This window comes from Oncorhynchus mykiss, chromosome 19 (genome assembly GCF_057628025.1).
Source record: "Oncorhynchus mykiss isolate SJ-2025 chromosome 19, ASM5762802v1, whole genome shotgun sequence".
NCBI classification, from domain to species: Eukaryota; Metazoa; Chordata; class Actinopteri; order Salmoniformes; family Salmonidae; genus Oncorhynchus; species Oncorhynchus mykiss.
In genome coordinates, this window is record NC_143040.1 from 2,764,239 (window position 1) to 2,788,244 (window position 24,006).

The 24,006-nt window shown below is 40.5% G+C and overlaps 2 protein-coding genes across 5 annotated transcripts in view; both read right to left on the reverse strand.

The window, feature by feature from the left end:
• The window catches only part of LOC110510945 (uncharacterized), a 43,369-nt gene extending 38,999 nt beyond the window's left edge, over positions 1-4,370 (reverse strand). For all 3 annotated transcript variants that reach the window (XR_016488708.1, XM_090209773.1, XM_090209772.1), the window contains exons 1-3: positions 3,981-4,370; positions 1,758-3,432; positions 1,006-1,290 (exon numbers count right to left, since the gene is read on the reverse strand). Coding sequence is in view for 2 of the 3 variants with exons in the window: in XM_090209773.1 (XP_090065899.1) it covers positions 1,006-1,290; positions 1,758-3,432; positions 3,981-4,317 (2,297 nt within the window). In the remaining variant the exon portion in view is untranslated. The remainder of the gene's footprint in view (positions 1-1,005; positions 1,291-1,757; positions 3,433-3,980) is intronic.
• The window catches only part of LOC110513232 (uncharacterized), a 137,992-nt gene that overhangs the window by 37,638 nt on the left and 76,348 nt on the right, over positions 1-24,006 (reverse strand). The window lies entirely within an intron of this gene.

Here is a 24,006-nt window from a genome sequence, read left to right on the forward strand (position 1 = left end):
CAGAAACAGACATACTGCACTACAGCAACAGAAACAGACATACTGCACTACAGCAACAGAAACAGACATACTGCACTATAACAACAGAAACAGACATACTGCACTACACTATAACAACAGAAACAGACATACTGCACTACACTACAACAACAGAAACAGACATACTGCACTATGACAACAGAAACAGACATACTGCACTACAGCAACAGAAACAGACATACTGCACTACACTATAACAACAGAAACAGACATACTGCACTACAACAACAGAAACAGACATACTGCACTATAACAACAGAAACAGACATACTGCACTACAACAACAGAAACAGACATACTGCACTACAACAACAGAAACAGACATACTGCACTACAACAACAGAAACAGACATACTGCACTATAACAACAGAAACAGACATACTGCACTACAACAACAGAAACAGACATACTGCACTACAACAACAGAAACAGACATACTGCACTATAACAACAGAAACAGACATACTGCACTACAACAACAGAAACAGACATACTGCACTATGACAACAGAAACAGACATACTGCACTATAACAACAGAAACAGACATACTGCACTACAACAACAGAAACAGACATACTGCACTACAACAACAGAAACAGACATACTGCACTATAACAACAGAAACAGACATACTGCACTACACTATAACAACGCTGACCGATATGGTGCTGGATGATACTGATCGCTGACCGATATGCTGCTGGATGATACTGATCGCTGACCGATATGCTGCTGGATGATACTGATCGCTGACCGATATGCTGCTGGATGATACTGATCGCTGACCGATATGCTGCTGGATGATACTGATCGCTGACCGATATGCTGCTGGATGATACTGATCGCTGACCGATATGCTGCTGGATGATACTGATCGCTGACCGATATGGTGCTGGATGATACTGATCGCTGACCGATATGGTGCTGGATGATACTGACCGATATGGTGCTGGATGATACTCACCTGAGTTTGTTGATATTTGGTAGACACTTTAAGATGGTTTTGCTGAGAGCTTTACTGAGAACAGTTCTCTGATCCCAGTGTACACAGAGATGAACCCTCTCTAGACTCTGCTTCATCACTTCTTCTGCTCTCTCAAACACTCGTCCTTCACCCTGGACTGGAAGGTGCAACTCATTTCCACAGATACCAAGTAAGCTGGTGAAGTCCATCTCTGCCTCACTGCTCAGCAAAGTTGTCCAGAGTTGACACAACATTGACGGGTCAGATGAATCATCAGAGGATGGTCTTTAAAAGAGAATAGATTATAAATGAGATTATACAGATTATTTCAAAGTAGCATGACAAAGAAGTGCTTATAACTCAGTATCTGAAGGGAAGAGAATATAAGATATATATTTTTAAAGATGGGTTGCTTAGAATTAGACAAAACAAATATTACCCAAGATGTCTGACATGCATTGAAGGGTCAGATATATCATCAGAAAACAGATTAGATTTTTAATTTAAATCTTACATTTTTTGAAGTAGCCAAAGGTTTTGTAACTAACTCAGTAAATTACTGATAGTGTGTGTTGCATTCATCAAGATAACTTATTTGCAGGGATTTGGGGGTGATTTAATCAGTAGGGAAAAGTCTTGAGACAGTTTTTCAATTTACAGAGATACAAACAAGGACTTAAAGTAGTTGTATGGTTTGGTGATTACCAATCTTTATTTGACTAGGTTAGTTTGTACACAGATAATAACCTTACCCAAGATGTCTGACATTCTTCAGAGAGCCCAGTATCAGCCTTACTCCTTGGACTGACACAGTGCAGCCGTTCAGGTCCAAGCCAACCTTTCTCTCTGCAGACTGACTTGTCACATAAGAGACTGCACAGCACTGGTGAGGATCAAGATGTTCTCCACTCAGGTCTAGATGGTAGTTCAGTTTGTCCAGGAAAAGCTGACAGGCCTCAGTAGACTGATATTCATACAAGCACTGACACAAAAACAGAAGATCTATCTCAAACTCAGGATCACCACCTTCTACATGATCTTGGTTTGTTTGAGATGGAAGAAATGTGTTCACCACTTCCTTGAAGAACCAATCTGATGTCTTCTTGATCTGTTCAGCTGGAACTAGACTGTTTACCAATCTAGTATTCCTCTCATTCAGAAGCCCACACAGGAAAGGAATTAAGTGTTTTGTGTGTTTCCATTCTTCAGTTTGGCACTTCTCGAGAACCTCTCTGATTTTGTCTGGATTCTGTAAGAGCCAAAGGGCACCAAAGAACTCCTGCATTGTATAATGGAGAAATGCAGCGCAAGTGTCTGACTCTGTGGGTGAAATGTTAACCATAAATGCCCCCAAGAACGCAAAATGGACACTGCTTTCTTCACAACTCAGTGTTGTCAAGTTCATGTTTTTCTCATTTGTTGCATCAAAAGCAATTTCTGCCAAAGACAATATTTTCTCTCTGTTTTTTTTGAGACACTTGTTGTGATCTTCCAGTCGTTTGCCACTGTGTTTTTGGATGCAGTGATGGAGGATGTTAATGTACATTTCAGTTATAGTGCATGTCTGTTTAGAAGCCACTGATGTAGGGAAATAAATGCAGGCAACCACCATCAGTGCATACATTGGGACATGGCACAGACTGAACAACTCTAGGTTGTTTAACACACTGCTCAAGGAGTCAGGCTCAGCACTCAGCATCTGTGTTAAATAAGCCCTGATGGATTCATCACTGAACCCTTTCACCTCCACTCTGAACCAGTCTGTGGGCCAGTCTGTCAGGAAGTCTTCCGATTGATCTGGTCTGCATGTGGTCACAACCTTTGCATCCGGGAGGAGGTTCTCCACAAGGTCCTTTACTACCGACAGAGAGGAGAGGTCTGTGATTCCATCAAATATGATGACAACGTTTTCAGAGTTTTTCTTAATATCCTGTAACACTTCTTCTTTACTTTCGTTTGGCTCACTGTACATGTTAAAGAGAAGGTCCTCCAGGCTCATGGCTTTTCTGTGTGAAATGTCTCTCACGTCAAAATAAAACATGTAATCTAGTTCTCTGTGATCTTTCTCTGCCCAGAGGTTCAACATCTGATGGGTGACTGATGTTTTTCCAATTCCAGGTTTTCCAACCAGGAGGATTTTATTCTCATGTGTTTTAAGCAGGTCAGCTGGGGATGTTTCCTGTTTGGCCAAGGGGATGAAGCTCTTTAGTTTTTTAGGCCGAGCTTTCTTGCATTTTTTATTCTTCATTTTAATTTTAGAGAGAGATGAACACACATCTGTATCTAACACAAGAGGGGTGTAAGAGAACGTCCCATCATTTCTACATCTCTCTGGTAGGAGACTACAGCTTTGTGTCCATGCACCCTCTGTGATCTTCCGTGCTTTACATTTCAGCTGTGTCTGATATCTGTGACAGGGTTTTGAACCTAAAATAAGGGTATTAAGGGAAGAGAGAGTAAATGCACTGTGCCAACAAATCAAAGCCAATCTAAAGGACGAGAGAAAACCAGGATAGAAAACTACAAGGATACACTCTTCATAGATTAAATTGGATCTTTTGGGGATTCATGGTAATCAAAAACAAGAAGAACCGAGGGGGAGTAAAAACAAAAATGAACAATATCTATATATCTATAAAAACTCTGACATGTTTCAGCATGGATTACAATGACACAAATCTCTATTGAACATGCCATTATAATAAAGGCATTTTTACTTCATGAAAAGGACATTGTTCATCGTAAACAAGGATGACCAATCTAAAAAGGTACAACCCCCTTCAATGTGCTCTTCAAATAGCTTCCCCAGCACCATGGAACCAAAGGAATAGTGCCAAAAGTACAAACCCTGTTCACTGAGTCGCACAAAAATTAACCACACCTAAAATAATATTTGAAAGACACATTTCTATTTTCAGCCCAGCCATTTGTATACTATATAGTGTATACTAATAGGATACTATATGATAACTTACCAACAAGGTAGTCTGTCATCTCTGGGTCTTCCTCGAAGGGGAAGCAGCTGATCCATTGCTGTAAGTCAGCATCATCTAAGGTCCTCTTCCTTGTGATGTCTAGAATCGTCAGTAACTCGTAGCATGCAGCCTCTCCTTTGGCCGAGACCCAGTCCAGTATTTTTCTGGTTTGGTCAAAATGGTCAACTTCAGCCTGAATTTTACTGACTTCCTCCTCGTGAAGAACCTTGCGCTGGAACAGGTTTTCCACAATGAGGGGCAGATTCTGGAGCCTTCCAATGAGACGTCGCCTTCCATTTGTAATGTACTCTAAAGCAGATTGTCTTGTAGAAGCCATGTCTCAGGTTGTTACTGCAACATCACTGGTATGTTTCAACACGTTGGATCTCTGGAAGAAGACAGTACATAGTCAACAGTAGAACAGTCAAGTAATGATTAGGTTTAGTTATTCAATTATACATTTTATCCTATGTAAAATATATTAAATATATTAAATAAACATACAGCAACTAAATCAAATCAAATTGTATTAGTCACTCCGAACACAACAGGTGTGGACCTTACAGTGAAAAACTTACGAGCCCCGGCAGTTTTTTAAAAGTTTTTTATTATATTTTAATTTTGCATTTTCCAATTAAGAACATTCAAAACAAAGTGAAAGTGAAAAAGTGAAAAGATATTAGACAGCAATAGGACAAAGTGACAATAACAGACGAGCGTAAAAAAATAATAATAATAATAATTATATAAACAAACATACAATAAGAAAAATTCTATAAAAAAATTATGAGACATTGGATCACCTGCCGTAGGCTACATATTATACATTACGTGTGAAACATTATGTGAGGGTTATATATAGATTCAATCAATGAGCTGTGGGAGATTCTCCAAATAATCAATAAAATAAAAGGTTGCCAAATTCTGTAAAATGTCTTTAACTTATTCCTCAAGCAGTAAGTGATTTTCTCCAAAGAGATACAACTATTAATTTCCGATAGCCACATTGCAACTGGCAGGGAGGAATCCAATTTCCATTTCAAGGCAATACATTTCTTGGCAATCGCTAGCAATATTTCTGTTAGCTTTATAGTATGGCTTTGCCTAAGATTGGTGTTAGTAAAGTTACCCAGTAGACAGACCTCCGGGTCTAAAGGGAATGCAACCCCGTGAATTGAGGATAAGGTATCGCATACCCCCTGCCAGAAACCGTGTAGTTTTGAACACTGCCAAGTGGAATGGGGGAATGTTCCTTCATCTGAGCCACATCTAAAACGTAGGGAGGAGATATATGGGTTGAACTTGTGCAGTCTAGATGGGGTGATATAGAGCTGATGGAGGAAATTAAACTGGATCAGTCTGTATCTGGAGTTCAATGTGGATGTAACACCATCCCTGCATAGGTCACTCCATAGATCCTCATCAAGATCAATACCCAGATCTTTTTCCCATCTAAGTCGGGGTTTATCTAGCCCAGGCAGTGTTAGTCCTGCCATAAGAGCATCGTATACACGGGAAATGGTCCTGAACAGTGGTTGGTCTGCGTGGCAGAGTTGTTCAATAGGTGACGTCTTAGGTAGGTTCCATTGTCCCTTGAGAGTCACCCTAATAAAGTTTCGTAGTTGTAGGTAGCTAAAGAAGTCCCTGTTAGGCAAGTGGTATTTCTGTTTCAGCTGATCAAAAGACATAAGAACTCCCTCCTCGTAACAATGTTCCAGAAGAGTGATCCCCTTATCAGACCATGGTCTAAAGTTACTATTCTGGAAAAAACATAGGGATCAATCTATTGTTCCATAAAGGGGTTTTAGGGGAAAGGAATCCCCCTCGTCAGAACAGCTCATGCAGTTTGCACCATGCCAGGACAGAATGTATGATTAAAGGGTTGTCTGTGATGGTTTTTATAGATTTTCTGTCCCATTTGTAAAACAAATCTGCCCCAGTGTCATCATTTACCTCAAGCTTTTCAATGTTCAACCATGAGGGAGAGGGACCATTGTCAAACCTCTGAGCCAGAAACCTAGAATGTGCAGCCCAGTAGTACATTCTAAAATGGAGGAGGTTTAAGCCCCCTTGACTGTAATCAAGGGTCAGTTTATCCAGGCCAACCCTAGGGGTTTTGCCGTGCCAGATAAACCGTCTGGTCGAGAGAGGAAAAAAATGCTGTGGGAACAGGGATAGGGAGAGATTGAAACAGATATAGAAACCTGGGCAGGACATTCATTTTAATTACATTAATTCTACCCAGTAGAGTGAGAGGTAAGTCCATCCATTTACAAAGGTCAACCAACAAATTGGCCAGATTGAGTTTATAGAGGTTGTTCAGATTACCATCCACCATTGTGATTTTATCAAATTTACAAACACGGTACCTAAACCGAACTTTTCCAAGACGCGAAAGAGGTATGGCCATTCAACCCTATCAAAGGCCTTTTCAGCGTCGAGGGAGACTGCAACACTAGGTATTTTGTTTTTGTTAGCAAGGTGAATTATATCAAAGAACCTTCTGAGATTATTGGAGGACAATCTATTAATTATGAAGCCAGTCTGATCTGGGTTGACCAACAGGGGAAGACATGACTCCAGTCTCTTAGATAGCATCTTGGTGACCAGTTTACAATCTGTGTTAAGGAGAGAGATTGGTCTATAGGAGGCGCACTTTAGCGGGTTTTTCCCTTTCTTGTGGATTACAGTAATCACTGCTTGAGAGAAGGACTCTGGAAAGCAGTTGTCTTCTCTGGCTTTTTTAAGTACCTCCATAAGGTAGGGGACCAACAGCTCCCTAAATTATTTATAGAACTCTGGAGAGAAGCCATCCTCCCCAGGAGATTTATTAGAAGGTAAGGATTTAATGGCCTCCAACAATTCAGGAACTGAGAAGTGTTCACTCAGGCGCTAGCTGTCTTCCCCTGACAGGCATGGGAGGTTGAGGGAGGAGAGAAAGGAGTCGATCTCTGATAGATCATCACTTGATTGGGAAGTGTAGAGGTCTTCATAGTATTTCTTAAAAGTATTATTAATTTCAGTAGGGTCGAAAGATATCTCATTAGTAAGAGTTTCTATGGCATTAATTGTCCTCTTACTTTCCTCTGCTTTCAGTTGCCATGCCAATACTTTGTGAGCTTTCTCTCCAAGCTCGTAATAACGCTGTTTTGATTTAGTGATGGCCCTCTCAGCTTGATATGTGTTCAGAATATTATATTTAAGTTTTTTATTTACCAAAAGCCTGTATAGATCTTTAGCCGGGCCTCTTTGGTAGGTTTTCTCAGAGATTTCAGATTCAAGGACAATCAGTTCCACACTGTGTTTTTTCTTCAGCCCTTTAGTATAGGAAATAATCCCCTCAGATAGGCCTTCAATGTGTCCCAAAGAATGAAGCTGTCAGGAGCAGAGGGTTTGTTTGTCAAAGTAAAAAATATTCATCTGCTCTTTGATGAATGCACAAAATTCAGGTTGCTTTAGGAGTGTAGAATTTAGTCTCCATCTATATGCTCCATTTACCTTGGTAGGAATGGAGATTGATAATACCAGAGGAGAATGGTCACTAAGCAATCTGGGGAGATACTCGACATCTAACACTCTATGAAACAGTTGTGTCGAAAGTAAAAAGTTATCTATGCGTGTGTGTGTCTTGTGTGGGTGTGAATAAAAAAGAGTAGTCCCTATCCTGTGGGTGCAACTATCTCCAGATGTCTAGTAAATTGAGATCTTTCATGAATGACAGCTTGCCGGCTTTGGTAAGAAAAGAGGGTTTATCAGAAGACCTATCAAGAACTGTATCTAAGCAAAAATTAAAATCTCCTCCAACCAGTAGCCATCCTGGTGGTGCAGAAGGGGATGTGTCTACTTATCAAAATTGCAGTTCCTCTTGCTTTGGAGTTAAAAGAGGATGCAAAAACTTGTCCTACCCATTCCCTCTTCAATTTCTTGTGTTCACTGGCTGTAAGATGTGTTTCTTGTAAAAACACAATGTCGGCCTTTAATTTCTTAAGGTATGTATAGACTCTTTTCCTTTTAATCGGGCTGTTAAGACCTTTTACGTTGAATGTGACATATTTTAGTGGATTAAGCATAGGTTGGGTTTCAAATATGTAACTGAATAGAAATCTATCATATGCAGATAATTAGGAAATGTTACAACTTTGGTTTTGAGCGCAAAAGTGACCTGTGTGTCTCTTTAGGAAGGAAACAATAAACATGGAAAAAAGGAAGAAAAATAATCAAAACCAAACTAAAACAACAATCAAACATGAACTTGTAGAGATACGTTGCTGCTCGCTTTTCCTCTCTTACTAAACCAAAAACCTAAATTGAAAACAAACGTTGATGAACTTATTGCTTCGCCCAGTAAACCAAAATATACTCTCCTGTAAATGTAATAGAACTCACCCCGGGAAGATACGGGAAGATACGGTTACCTATTCCCTATGTGGTGCACTACTTTTAACCAGAGCCCCATAGAGTTCTTGTTAAGAGTAGTGCACTATATAGGGAATAGGGTGCCGTTTAATGCAAGGCCCTGTTTTACAGGCCGCTCATTTTCCTGCCCCTCTACAACCTGTTTCTGCATAGACAGATGCAGAGGGCTTAGTTTGACGAGTGCTATGCTGCCTGGCGCGACGGCCAAGACAAATTGTTTCGGGGTTTTTAGTTGGCAGCTATAGTCTGGCTTTGGGAGCGTTTTTTAATGTTAAGTTTATGTGGTTATGAATGTTGTCTGGAGGTTGATAAAAACTCAGAGTTTTGAAGATACGGTTAGTTGAAAATGTACAAATCAATTATAGTGACCAGGAGATATCCGGATTGAACTGCTGGTAAGAGAAAACAAACGAACTGCACTTTATCCCCCAGAGAGGGGAGACGTTGCTCAGTTCTTTGAGAAAAATGTGCATTTCTCCCGGTGTGTTGAAGAGATGGCTTCGGCCTTTGTACTGAACTTTCATCCGCGCAGGGTGGATGAGGTAGCCGGTGATGTTCTTCTCCTTCAGTGCTTTGGCGGCAGGTCTGAACTGCCTGCGACGTCTGGCGAGATCCGCGCTCATATCTGGGAAAAGGCTGACCCTCTTTCCATCGATGGCTCTTGCGAGTTGCAGTATCTTCTCTCTGTCTTGGAAACGGAGGAACCTGATCAGGACGGCTCATAGGGGCTCATCTGGCCGGGGTTTCGGCGCTGATGTTCTGTGGGCGCGTTCGATTTCCAGCAGCTTGGTGAAGTTGATTTTGCCTAAGACTTTTGCACGCCCAATTTTTCAGTTTTTGATTTGTTAAAAAAGTTTGAAATATCCAATAAATGTCGTTACACTTCATGATTGTGTCCCACTTGTTGTTGATTCTTCACAAAAAAATACAGTTTTATATCTTTATGTTTGAAGCCTTAAATGTGGCAAAAGGTCGCAAAGTTCAAGGGGGCCGAATACTTTCACAAGGCACTGTATGTACATGTAGGTAGAGTTATTAAATCGATTAGATGTTCAGAAGTCTTATGGCTTGGGGCTAGAAGCTTCTTGGACCTAGACTTGGCACTCTGGTACCGCTTGCCGTGCGGTAGCAGAGAGAACAGTCTATGATTAGGGTGGCTGGAGTCTTTGACAATTTTTAGGAACTTCCTCTGACTCCACCTGGTATTGAGGTCCTGGATGGCAGGAAGCTTGGCCCCAGTGATGTACTGGGCCGTTCGCACTACCCTCTGTAGTGCCTTGCCGTTGGAGGCAGAGCAGTTGCTTATACCAGGCAGTGATGCAACCAGTCAGGATGCTCTCGATGGTGCAGCTGTAGAACCTTTTGAGGATCTGAGGACCCATGCCAAAACTTTTCAGTCTCCTGGGGGGGAATAGGCTTTGTCGTGCCCTCTTCACAACTGTCTTGGTGTGCTTGGACCATGTTAGCTTGTTGATAATGTGGACACCAAAGAACTTGAAGCTCTCAACCTGCTTCACTGCAGCCCCGTCAATGAGAATGGGGGTGTGCTCTGTCCTCTTTTTCCTGTAGTCCACAATCATCTCCTTTGTCTTGATCACGTTGAGGCAGAGGTTGTTGTCCTGGCACGACATGACCAAGTCTCTTACCTCCTCCCTAAAGGGTGTCACGTTGTTGTCGGTGATCAGGCCTACCACTGTTTTGTCATCGGCAAACTTCATGATGATGTTGGAGTCGTGCCTGGCTGTGCAGTCATGAGTGAACAGGGAGTACAGGACAGGACTGAGCACGCACCCCTGAGGGGCCCCCATGTTAAGGATCAGCGTGCCGGATGTGTTGTTACCTACCCTTACCACATGGGGGCGGCCTGTCAGGAAGTCCAAGATCCAGTTGCAGAGGGAGGTGTTTAGTCCTAGGGTCCTTAGCTTATTGATGAGCTCTGAGGGCACAATGGTGTTGAACGCTGAGCTGTAGGCAATGAATAGCATTCTCACGTAGGTGTTCCTTTTATCCAGGTGGGAAAGGGCAGTGTGGAGTGAAATAGAGACTGCATCATCTGTGTATCTGTTGGGGCAGTATGCAAATTAGGGTGGGGTCTAGAGTTTCTGGGATAATGGTGTTGATGTGAGCCACGACTAGCCTTTCAAAGCATTTCATGGCTACAGATGTGAGTGGGTCGGTAGTCATTTAGGCAGGTTACCTTCACATTAATGGTGGTCTGCTTGAAACATGTGGGTATTAGAGACTCGATCAGGGAGAGGTTGCAAAATGTCAGTGAAGACACTTGCCAGTTGGTCAGCGTATGCTCGCAGTACACGTCCTGGTAATCCATCTGGCCCTGCGGCCTTGTGAATATTGACCTGTTTAAAGGTCTTATTCACATCGGCTGCAGAGAGCGTGATCAGTCTTAAAGAACAGCTGGTGCTCTCATGCATGTTTCAGTGTTATTTACCTTGAAGCGAGCATAGAAGTAGTTTAGCTCATCTGGTAGGCTTGTGTCACTGGACAGCTCTTGGTTGTGCTTCCCTTTGTAGTCTGTAATGGTTTGCAAGACCTGCCACATCCAACGAGCGTCAGAGCCGGTGTAGTACGATTCGATCTTAGTCCTGTATTGACGCTTTGCCGGTTTGATGGTTCATCGAAGGGTATAGCAGGATTTCTTGTAGGCTTCCGGGTAGAGTCCCGCTCCTTGATAGCGGCAGCTCTAGCCTTTAGCTCAGTGCGGATGTTGCCTGTAATCCATGGCTTCTGGTTGGTGTATGTACGTACGGTCACTGCGGAGACGACATCAATGCACTTATTGATGAAGCCAGTGACTGATGTGGTGAACGCCTCAATGCCATCGGCGGAATCCCGGAACATATTCCAGTCTGTACAAAACAGTCCTGTAGCTTAGCATCTGCTTCATCTGACCACTTTTTCATTGATCTAGTCACTGATGCTTCCTGCTTTAGTTTTTGCTTGTAAGCAGGAATCAGGAGGATAGAATTATATGGTCAGATTTGCCAAATGGAGGGTGAGGGAGAGCTTTGTACGCGTCTCTGTGTGTGGAGTAAAGGTGGTCCAGAGTTTTTTTCCCTCTGGTTGTAAATTTAACATGCTGATAGAATTTTGGTAAAACAGATTTAAGTTTCCCTGCATTAAAGTCCCCGGCTACTAGAAGCGCCACCTCTGGGTGAGAGTTTTCCTGTTTGCTTATGTCGGAATACAGCTCATTCAATGCTGTCTTAGTGCCAGCCTCTGACTGTGGTGGTATGTAGACAGCTATGAAAAATACAGATGAAAACTCTCTAGGTAGGTAGTCTACAGTTTATCATGAGATACGCTACCTCAGGCGAGCAATAGCTCAAGACTTTCTTAGTTATCGTGCACCAGCTGTTATTTACAAAAATACAGCCAGCTGTATGTTGATAGTGTCGTCGTTCAGCCATGAAGCAAAAGATCTTACAGTTTTGGTATTTTAATCTTCTGCATAGGTCATCGATTTTATTCTCTAAAGATTGCATGTTTGCTAGCAGAATGAAAGGAAGTAGGGGTTTATTCGATCGCCTACGAATTCTCAGAAGGCAGACTGACCTCTGGCCCCTTTTTCTCCGCTTCTCTTCACGCAAATCACAGGGATCTGTTCCCGAGAAAGCAGTATATTGTTCATGTCGGGCTCATCACGATTCTGTCAGTGCATGGTGAGTAAATGCAGTCCTGATGTACAGAAGTTATTATCAGTCATAAGAGACGGTAGCGGCAACATTATGCACAAAATAAGTTTAAAAAATAAGTTACAAAACAAAGCAAAGAAACAAACAAAAAAACTGAATCGGTTGGGAACATGTAAAACATCAGGCTTCTTCTCCGGCGCCATCTTAACATGGAGTAAATGGATGGATGTAAAACAAGAGTATATTTGGGGTTCTGATTTGGGTCAAAGATGGATGACAGAAATAACAAAAACATTAGGTGTGGCAAAATCAACTATTTGGTACATTCCTAAAAATAAAGAACGCACTGGTGAGTTTAGGAACATCAGGAACACCAGAAGACCACGGAAAACAACTGTGGTGGATGACAGATTGAATGATTTCCCTGGTGAAGAAAAACCCTCCATAACAGTAGGCCAGATCAAGAACACCCTCCAGGGGGTAGGCATATCTGTGTCAAAGTCAACAATCAAGAGAAGACTTTGCCAGAGTAAATGCAGATGGTTTACCACAAGATGTAAACCATTGGTAAGCCTCAAAAACAGGAAGACCAGATTAGAGTTTTGCCAAAAAAACAGTTCTATACAGTTCTAGAACAAGATGAGACAAAGATCAACTTGTACCAAAATTATGGGAAGAGTATGGAGAATGGAAGGAACTGCTCATTATCCGAAGCATACCACCTCAACTGTGAAGCATGGGGGAGGTGGTGTTATGGGAATGTATTGGAACTGGTTCCCTTGTATTTATTGATGATGTGACCGCTGATAAAAGCAGCAGGATGAATTCTGAAGGGTTTAGGTCTAATGTTATTATCTGCTCAGATTCAGCCAAATGCTTCAAAACTCATTGGATGGCGCTTCACAGCGCAGATGGACAATGACCCGAAGCAATACTAAGAAAGCAAGCAAATACTTTTTTAAGGCAAAGAAGTGGAATATTCTGCAATGGCCAAGTCAATCACCTGACCTGAATCCAATTGAGCATCCATTTCACTTGCTGAAGGCAAAACGCACCAAGAATAAGGAGCTCGAGACAGCTCTGCAGTAAAGGCCTGGCAGAGAGAAGAAACCCATCTGGTCTATGGGTGTAATGGTTCTCTTCTTCCTCCTCCTCTGAGGAGGAGGTATAGCAAGGATCGGACCAAAATGCGGCGTAGTTGGTGTTCATGTTCTTTAATAAAGAAAAAACTCAAACATGAACATAATACAAAACAATAAACATGCAAAACTGAAACAGTCCTCTCTGGTGCAACAAACACAAAGACAGGAACAATCACACACAAGAGACCTAAAGAATATGGCTGCCTAAATATGGTTCCCAATCAGAGACAACGATAAACACCTGCCTCCGATTGAGAACCACTCTAGGCAACCATAGACTTACCTAGAGTACTACTCTAACCACAATCCCATACCTACAAACAACCCCAGACAAAACAAACCACATAAATCCCCATGTCACACCCTGGCCTAACCAAAATAATACAGAAAACACAGAATACTAAGGCCAGGGCGTGACAATGGGTTACAGTCTTCAGGCAGTCATTGACTGCAAAGGATTTGCAACCAAGTATTAAAACTCACAATTTATGTTAGTTTGTCCAATTACTTTCGAGACCCTAAAATTGGGGGCCTAAAATTGTTGTAATTCCTACACAGTTTATACAGTACTTTTGACAAAACCCTTAAATTAAAGATGAGTCTACACTTAAAGCACATCTTGATTGTTTCCTTTGCGTACAGATTTAAAATTATGCAAATTGTGTCATTGTCCAAATACTGAATATATGACATTTTACTGAACTAGAAGTACTGTTACTTATATGACATTTTAATGAAATAAAAGTTGTTATTATGTACAAAAAACTACAAGGAAAATAAAAAGTAGCTGATTTAGAAATAGTAATGTAAATATCATTTAGTTACTTAAAAAAAATACCTTGAATGTTGTTACACCTTAGATACATTGAGGAGAGGAATTAGTAGATACTAGGTTAATTTATTTGATGAGTTGAAACATCTGTAAAAAAAAAACTAAGGATTTGTATATATACAATGAACATTTAAAAAATAAACAATAAAAATGTATTGATGAATAAAAAAGCAATAAAGTTGCTTCAATAACAATTCAGACACCAGAAAAAAAACCATTTCACCCATTTAAATCATTCACACATTTTTAACTTCTTGCTTGTCCATGGGACTGTCTGATATTCACTCAATCACCCATGTAGACTCTTTCCCTCACTCCCACTATTCTTCACTCACAAGCTCCCTCACTCGCTCACCAGGGAGGGAATAAGTACTGAGTAAAGTAAAATAATACTCAGAAAAAGTTACTCAATTACAGTAATGACAGTATTTGTAGTTAGAAAAGTACCACCTATGAAATTATATTAGGAAACAGGATGCTAGGAATCCAGATTTCAGGAAATTAGGAAACAGAATATTAGGAATCAGGATATTAGGAAACAGATTAAATAATTTTCTATAGGCCTATAAGCCAACAAAATCTACTAGACAGCATTATGAACAGTATTTGCAAAAAAAACACAAGCAGTGGACAATTTCAGCTTAGCCACCCCCCCCCCCCCCCCCCACACACACATTTCAGCCCACTTATTTCTGTTTGGTTCCCAGTCCAGGGATCTCGAGCAAACAAACGGGAGAGCGTCATGCGAGTCTCACTGGAAATTTACAAATGAAATAAATTAGAGACAATATAATTTTCTTAACTTGAGTTGAAACCCCAAGTACAGTCTGTACCTAAAACGTATCACCTTATCGCCTCTAAAATGTAAATAAAACACTATAAAGAGTTTAGATAATGTGTCATTACATACCTCTTTGAAGGTTTGTGTCGAATTTTAATCGGGTTTTTCGGGAGGTGCTAAAGTGATCTTAGAAGTAAACAGCGGCTTTGAGAATGATGATCGCATGCAATGATGCAAAAAAATTACTAGGTATCCCCCCCTTACCCCATCACTGTCCATTTCTTGTTTTTAAAGGATGAGAGTAGTGCTCCACCTGGTGGAGAGAGATTGTAAGACAGAAATAGTTGCTTTATGCACGTCAAGATGTAACGGAGGGTCAGTTTTCTCAACTTTTCTCCAGTACTATAGAGCTGTTACCATGTCGATCAACGCTTGAATAGAAACGTAGTTCACACCCCCTATTTTGAAGGCAACACAGTCGCTACAGTCCCATTCATTTTCTTTGTAGCCTCGTTTGAACGTCGTGGTTACGCACATTTGTACAGAATGGGGTGAGTTTACATTACCCTGCCCCCAACCCAATGAACATGTAAATGTATCTGTTGCTGCTTTTACTTCCTGTCATGGGTCTGGATTGAAGATGTGAAGGTTAAGACAACCATCTAGCCTGCTGGCTAACGTTAGCATATAAAATACATTTTATTCATACATAGCTGACATAGCTAGCTGGTCAGGTTGAAGACAACCATCTAGACTGCTAGCTAACGTTAGCATATAAGATACATCTTATTCATACATAGCTAGCTGGTTGAAGATGGGAAAATTAAGACAAAGTAATAATGTAATAATAACAAAGTAATAACAAAGTAATAATAACAAAGTAATAACAAAGTAATAATAACAAAGTAATAATAACAAAGTAATAATGGTAAGTAATAATAACAACGTAATAATAACAAAGTAATAATGGTAAGTAATAATGATAAGTAATAATAACACATTAATAATGATAAGTAATAATAACAAAGTAATAATGATAAGTAATAATAACAAAGTAATAATAACAAAGTAATAATGATAAGTTATAATAACAAAGTAATAATAACAAATTAATAACAAAGTAATAACAAAGTAATAATAACAAAGTAATAATGGTAAGTAATAATGGTAAGTAATAATAACAAATTAATAACAAAGCAATAATGATAAGTAATAATGATAAGTAATAATAACAAAGTAATAATGATAAGTAATAATGATAAGTATTAATGATAAGTAATAATAACAAAGTAATAACAAAGTAATAACAAAATAATAATGATAAGTAATAATGCCATGCGGAAGGGTTAGAAAATGTGCTAATTAATAGGACCATTAGTAGTAGAGCAAAGAGTTATGGGATATTATAATCCTCTGGTCTTAACCTTTACATTCTGAACCATGGGTACACTCAAAATGGCCGCCAGTCCACCCTTTTATGACGTCATTGACTTGAATGGAGACGATCTAATCTATTCATTCTTATTTTTATGGTTAACAATATATTGGACGCTGCGCATGCGCGCATTGGCGTTATTGGTGGTAAACAATGTGAAGCCTGGAAAATAACTGGCAAAATTGTGTAGGCGGGTAGGCACCTTGTTTCCGAAAATGCTGTTACTGAATATCGATGATCCGTAACTCCAGATTCTATCATGTATCTGTAGACCTATAGAAACCGTCTGAACCTAATTTTTCTCCAAACCGGCCCCTAAGGCTGTGGTAGACAGTGGTAGGCTACGAGAAAACGCGTATTGCGCGCTGTCTACCACAGCCTTCGGGGCCAGTTTGGAGAAAAACACACTAAATTATAGGTGCCAGTTGGAGAAAAATTCGGTTCAGGCGGTTTCTATGAAGAAATCCACACACAAACCGGTCCTATTGACGACGGATTATTTTCCGGCCTCCACATTGTAGCCACCTGGGACGCCCATGCGCTTGGTCCTATACAGGGCTACACTGGGCACAGATGAGGTCTTTATAAATTATATTTATTCAATAATCGTTAATGGAAATGGCCATTGAACAGTTATATTGCAGTTATATTATCGATTTTCGACTCTCTCCCTCCGCCGCCTGAGTTAAGACTAGCAGGATTCATCCTAATGCGAATCAGTGGGTGACAATACAACCTGAAATTATATTATATAGCTTATAAGGAAACAAATCAAACTAGTTTATAACATTATACGTCCTATAGACAACTACATCTACTAGACAGCATGAACTTCTGATCCTAATGTTGACTAATTTTGACAATTCGTCAGATTCTCAATTTTCTGAACTTTTATGGAGTCTAGTCTGGACCAGCTAAAATGTAGCAAGTAGGGCCTAACCTTCATTTAACAGTTATTATGATCGATTGTTAGAAAAGCCTTACCTCGAGTCCCTGACATCTGTTTCTGCTGCACTCGTGTGTAGCGATATACCTATCGTACTTTCACTTTGACTTCCGTGTATAAAAATTGCTGAACCGCCCCAGCACGCATAGTTTTGGAACGTTCAGATACAAAATACACGATGTAGGACAAACATGCCTCAGACATTTAGAATAAGGAATCACATCTATTCATGGAATTTCTATCGTTTGACAACTGAAAGGTGTTTTGTTGTTGTAATCACCAGCAAGAACGCTGTCTCATGCTCTCAAGGGGTGTATTCAGTCCTACAGATCGTAGCAAAACGTTTTGCAACAAAAATGAGCGTTTCTCACTGGACAAGTTAAGGTTAGTCCCTCCCTGTTTCGGCCGGTTTGTTTCCGGTTGGTTCCTGATGAATATACACCAAGGCAACATTCAGTCGCCAAACGTTGTCTAATGTTGCAGATAGAATTACCAGATATAGAGCCGACCTGATTTACTATTCTTAATGTCAGAGAGGCATGTTTGTTCATAACATCAGAACGTCCCAAAACGTTGGGTCCTGTTCAGCGAACATGCCCCAGTTAGTTTAGTCCCAGGCAATGACTGAAAGTCCCAGGCAATTCATGAATTATGAATTATGTGGGTTGGTTGGTTGGCTGGTCTATTTGGCTCCCGAGTGGCTAGAGGTGCTAGAGGTGTCACTACAGACCCTGGTTCGATCCGGGCTGTATCACAACCGGCCGTGATCGCAAGTCCCATAGGGCGGCAAACAATTGACCGTGAAATTTGTTTGTTATTGACTGACTTGCCTAGTTAAATAAAGGTTATTCAAAGCTAAGATATTCAAAGCTAAGACATGCTTATTACACTAGTACTACAGGTATTAAATGACACTGTTAGTAGCTAAGGCAATAAACCAATAGTCTTATAGACCTGGTTACCATATAGTCTTATAAATCAAATCAAATGTATTTATATAGCCCTTTGTACATCAGCTGATATCTCAAAGTGCTGTACAGAAACCCAGCCTAAAACCCCAAACAGCAAGCAATGCAGGTGTAGAAGCACCTGGTGCTGGTTACTATATAGTCTGATAGACCTGGTTACCATATAGTCTGATAGACCTGGTTACCATATAGTCTGATAGACCTGGTTACCATATAGTCTTATAGACCTGGTTACCAAATAGTCTGATAGACCTGGTTACCATATAGTCTGATAGACCTGGTTACCATATAGTCTGATAGACCTGGTTACCATATAGTCTGATAGACCTGGTTACCATATAGTCTGTTAGACCTGGTTACCATATAGTCTTATAGACCTGGTTACCATATAGTCTTATAGACCTGGTTACCATATAGTCTGATAGACCTGGTTACCATATAGTCTTATAGACCTGGTTACCATATAGTCTGATAGACCTGGTTATCATATAGTCTGTTAGACCTGGTTACCATATAGTCTGATAGACCTGGTTACCATATAGTCTGATAGACCTGGTTACCATATAGTCTGATAGACCTGGTTACCATATAGTCTGATAGACCTGGTTACCATATAGTCTGTTAGACCTGGTTACCATATAGTCTGATAGACCTGGTTACCATATAGTCTGATAGACCTGGTTACCATATAGTCTGATAGACCTGGTTACCATATAGTCTGATAGACCTGGTTACCATATAGTCTTATAGACCTGGTTACCATATAGTCTGTTAGACCTGGTTACCATATAGTCTGATAGACCTGGTTACCATATAGTCTGATAGACCTGGTTACCATATAGTCTTATAGACCTGGTTACCATATAGTCTGATAGACCTGGTTACCATATAGTCTTATAGACCTGGTTACCATATAGTCTTATAGACCTGGTTACCATATAGTCTGTTAGACCTGGTTACCATATAGTCTGATAGACCTGGTTACCATATAGTCTTATAGACCTGGTTACCATATAGTCTGATAGACCTGGTTACCATATAGTCTGTTAGACCTGGTTACCATATAGTCTGATAGACCTGGTTACCATATAATCTTATAGACCTGGTTACCATAGTCTTATAGACCTGGTTACCATATAGCCTGATAGACCTGGTTACCATATAATCTTATAGACCTGGTTACCATATAGTCTTATAGACCTGGTTACCATATAGTCTGATATACCTGGTTACCATATAGTCTGATAGACCTGGTTACCATATAATCTTATAGACCTGGTTACCATAGTCTGATAGACCTGGTTACCATATAGTCTGATAGACCTGGTTACCATATAGTCTGATAGACCTGGTTACCATATAGTCTGTTAGACCTGGTTACCATATAGTCTTATAGACCTGGTTACCATATAGTCTGTTAGACCTGGTTACCATATAGTCTGATAGACCTGGTTACCATATAGTCTGTTAGACCTGGTTACCATATAGTCTGATAGACCTGGTTACCATATAATCTTATAGACCTGGTTACCATAGTCTTATAGACCTGGTTACCATATAGTCTGATAGACCTGGTTACCATATAGTCTGTTAGACCTGGTTACCATATAGTCTTATAGACCTGGTTACCATATAGTCTGATAGACCTGGTTACCATATAGTCTGATAGACCTGGTTACCATATAGTCTGATAGACCTGGTTACCATATAGTCTGATAGACCTGGTTACCATATAGTCTGATAGACCTGGTTACCATATAGTCTTATTGACCTGATTACCATATAGTCTGATAGACCTGGTTACCATATAGTCTGATAGACCTGGTTACCATATAGTCTTATTGACCTGATTACCATATAGTCTGATAGACCTGGTTACCATATAGTCTGTTAGACCTGGTTACCATATAGTCTGTTAGACCTGGTTACCATATAGTCTGATAGACCTGGTTACCATATAGTCTTATAGACCTGGTTACCATATAGTCTTATAGACCTGGTTACCATATAGTCTTATAGACCTGGTTACCATATAGTCTTATAGACCTGGTTACCATATAGTCTGTTAGACCTGGTTACCATATATTCTGATAGACCTGGTTACCATATAGTCTTATAGACCTGGTTACCATATAGTCTTATAGACCTGGTTACCATATAGTCTTATAGACCTGGTTACCATATTGTCTGATAGACCTGGTTACCATATAGTCTTATAGACCTGGTTACCATATAGTCTGATAGACCTGGTTACCATATAGTCTGATAGACCTGGTTACCATATAGTCTGATAGACCTGGTTACCATATAGTCTGATAGACCTGGTTACCATATAGTCTTATAGACCTGGGGACCATATAGTCTTATAGACCTGGTTACCATATAGTCTGATAGACCTGGTTACCATATAGTCTGATAGACCTTGATACCATATAGTCTGTTAGACCTGGTTACCATATAGTCTTATAGACCTGGTTACCATATAGTCTTATAGACCTGGTTACCATATAGTCTGATAGACCTGGTTACCATATAGTCTTATAGACCTGGTTACCATATAGTCTGTTAGACCTGGTTACCATATAATCTTATAGATCTGGTTACCATAGTCGTATAGACCTGGTTACCATATAGTCTGATAGACCTGGTTACCATATAGTCTGATAGACCTGGTTACCATATAGTCTTATAGACCTGGTTACCATATAGTCTGATAGACCTGGTTACCATATAGTCTTATAGACCTGGTTACCATAAAGTCTGATAGACCTGGTTACCATATAGTCTGATAGACCTGGTTACCATATAGTCTGATAGACCTGGTTACCATATAGTCTTTTAGACCTGGTTACCATATAGTCTGATAGACCTGGTTACCATATAGTCTGATAGACCTGGTTATTATATAGTCTTATAGACCTGGTTACCATATAGTCTTATAGACCTGGTTACCCTATAGTCTGATAGACCTGGTTACCATATAATCTTATAGACCTGGTTACCATAGTCTGATAGACCTGGTTACCATATAGTCTGTTAGACCTGGTTACCATATAGTCTGATAGACCTGGTTACCATATAGTCTGATAGACCAGGTTACCATATAGTCTTATAGACCTGGTTACCATATAGTCTGATAGACCTGGTTACCATATAGTCTTATAGACCTGGTTACCATATAGTCTGTTAGACCTGGTTACCATATAATCTTATAGACCTGGTTACCATAGTCTTATAGACCTGGTTACCATATAGTCTGATAGACCTGGTTACCATATAGTCTGATAGACCTGGTTACCATATAGTCTGATAGACCTGGTTACCATATAGTCTTATAGACCTGGTTACCATATAGTCTTATAGACCTGGTTACCATATAGTCTGATAGACCTGGTTACCATATAGTCTGATAGACCTGGTTACCATATAGTCTGATAGACCTGGTTACCACATAGTCTGATAGACCTGGTTACCATATAGTCTTATAGACCTGGTTACCATATAGTCTGATAGACCTGGTTACCATATAGTCTGATAGACCTGGTTACCATATAGTCTGATAGACCTGGTTACCATATAATCTTATAGACCTGGTTACCATAGTCTGATAGACCTGGTTACCATATAGTCTGTTAGACCTGGTTACCATATAGTCTGATAGACCTGGTTACCATATAGTCTTATAGACCTGGTTACCATATAGTCTGATAGACCTGGTTACCATATAGTCTGATAGACCTGGTTACCATATAGTCTGTTAGACCTGGTTACCATATAGTCTTATAGACCTGGTTACCATATAGTCTTATAGACCTGGTTACCATATAGTCTGTTAGACCTGGTTACCATATAGTCTGATAGACCTGGTTACCATATAGTCTTATAGACCTGGTTACCATATAGTCTGTTAGACCTGGTTACCATATAATCTTATAGACCTGGTTACCATAGTCTTATAGACCTGGTTACCATATAGTCTGATAGACCTGGTTACCATATAGTCTGTTAGACCTGGTTACCATATAGTCTTATAGACCTGGTTACCATATAGTCTGATAGACCTGGTTACCATATAGTCTGATAGACCTGGTTACCATATAGTCTTATAGACCTGGTTACCATATAGTCTTATAGACCTGGTTACCATATAGTCTTATAGACCTGGTTACCATATAGTCTGATAGACCTGGTTACCATATAGTCTTATAGACCTGGTTACCATATAGTCTGATAGACCTCGTTACCATATAGTCTTATAGACCTGGTTACCATATAGTCTGATAGACCTGGTTACCATATAGTCTTATAGACCTGGTTACCAGATAGTCTGATAGTCATAGCTACCAGGCTGGGGAGACATACAGGAGGCCTCTTCCTTGGTCAAGGCACTGGATACACCGGGCTGTTCAGGCGCACTGGTGGTCTCAAGCGCAGAGCTGGCACAACCTGTTCTGGCTGGATGCCCACTTCCACCCGGCAAATGCAAGACGCTGGCACCGAGCACACCGGCCTGTGAATGCTCAGCCAAGACACAGTTCGCATCACCCCATAGCACGGGGCCTGACCTGTCACATGCTCGCCACGGTAAGCATGGGGAGTTGGCGCAGGTCTCCAACCTGACTAGCCACACTCCCCGTGTGCCCCCCAAATAACATTTTTGGGGGCTGCCTCTTGGGCTTCCTTGCCAGCAGTGTTCCCTCATACTACTCTGCTTTCGTCGCTGCCTCCGCCTTCCTCAATACTTCCACCTGTTCCCATGGAAGGCGATCCCTACCGGCCAGGATCTCCTCCCATGTCCAGGATCCCTTGTCGTTTAGGATGTTCTCCCATGTCCATTCCTCCTTTTTACCACGCAGCTTGGTCCGTTGGTGGTGGGAAGTTCTGTCACGGCTGTTGAAAGGAGAGGACCAAGGTGCAGCGTGTAGAGCGTACATTTTCTTTATTTTAATCACGAAACAATAAACACTACAAACACCAACCGTGAAGCTCAAAAACAAAAACAACTTCCCACAAACACAGGTGGGAAAAAGGGTACCTAAGTATGGTTCCCAATCAGAGGCAACGATAGACAGCTGTCCCTGATTGAGAACCACACCCGGCCAAACACAAAGAAATAGAAAACATAGAACACCAAACATAGAATGCCCACGCCAACTCACGCCCTGACCAAACCAAAATAGAGACATAAAAAGTCAGGGCGTGACACTTGGAGAGGTAAATACCTGTCTATTTATGGAAAAATTGCCCTGATTAACTCCTTAGTCATATCTCAGTTTACTCACTTACTTATGGCGCTGCCTACTCCCGATGATTAATTTTTCAAATCGTATGAAAAAAAAATATTTCACTTTTTCTGGGATGCTAAACCAGACAAAATAAAATGAGTCTATCTATATAATGAATATGAATTGGGTGGGTTGAGATTATTAAATATAAAAGCACTAAACATCTCTCTAAAAGCTTCACTCATTCAAAAGTTTTATTAGATTAATAAGAAAAGCTCATCCATTGTTTAATAATTGGGATAGGGGGCAGCATTTTCACTTTTGGATGAATAAGGTGCCCAGAGTAAACTGCCTCCTACTCTGTCCCAGATACTAATATATGCATATTTGTATTAGTATTGGATAGAAAACACTGACGTTTCTAAAACTGTTTGAATGATGTCTGTGAGTATAACAGAACTCATTTGGCAGGCGAAAACCTGAGAAAAATCCTACCAGGAAGTGGGAAATCTGAGGTTTGTAGTTTTTGAAAGCTTGGCCTACCGAATACACATTGGGATATGGATAAAGTTGCACTTCCTACGGCTTCCACTAGATGTCAACCGTCTTTAGAAACTTGAATGAGGAT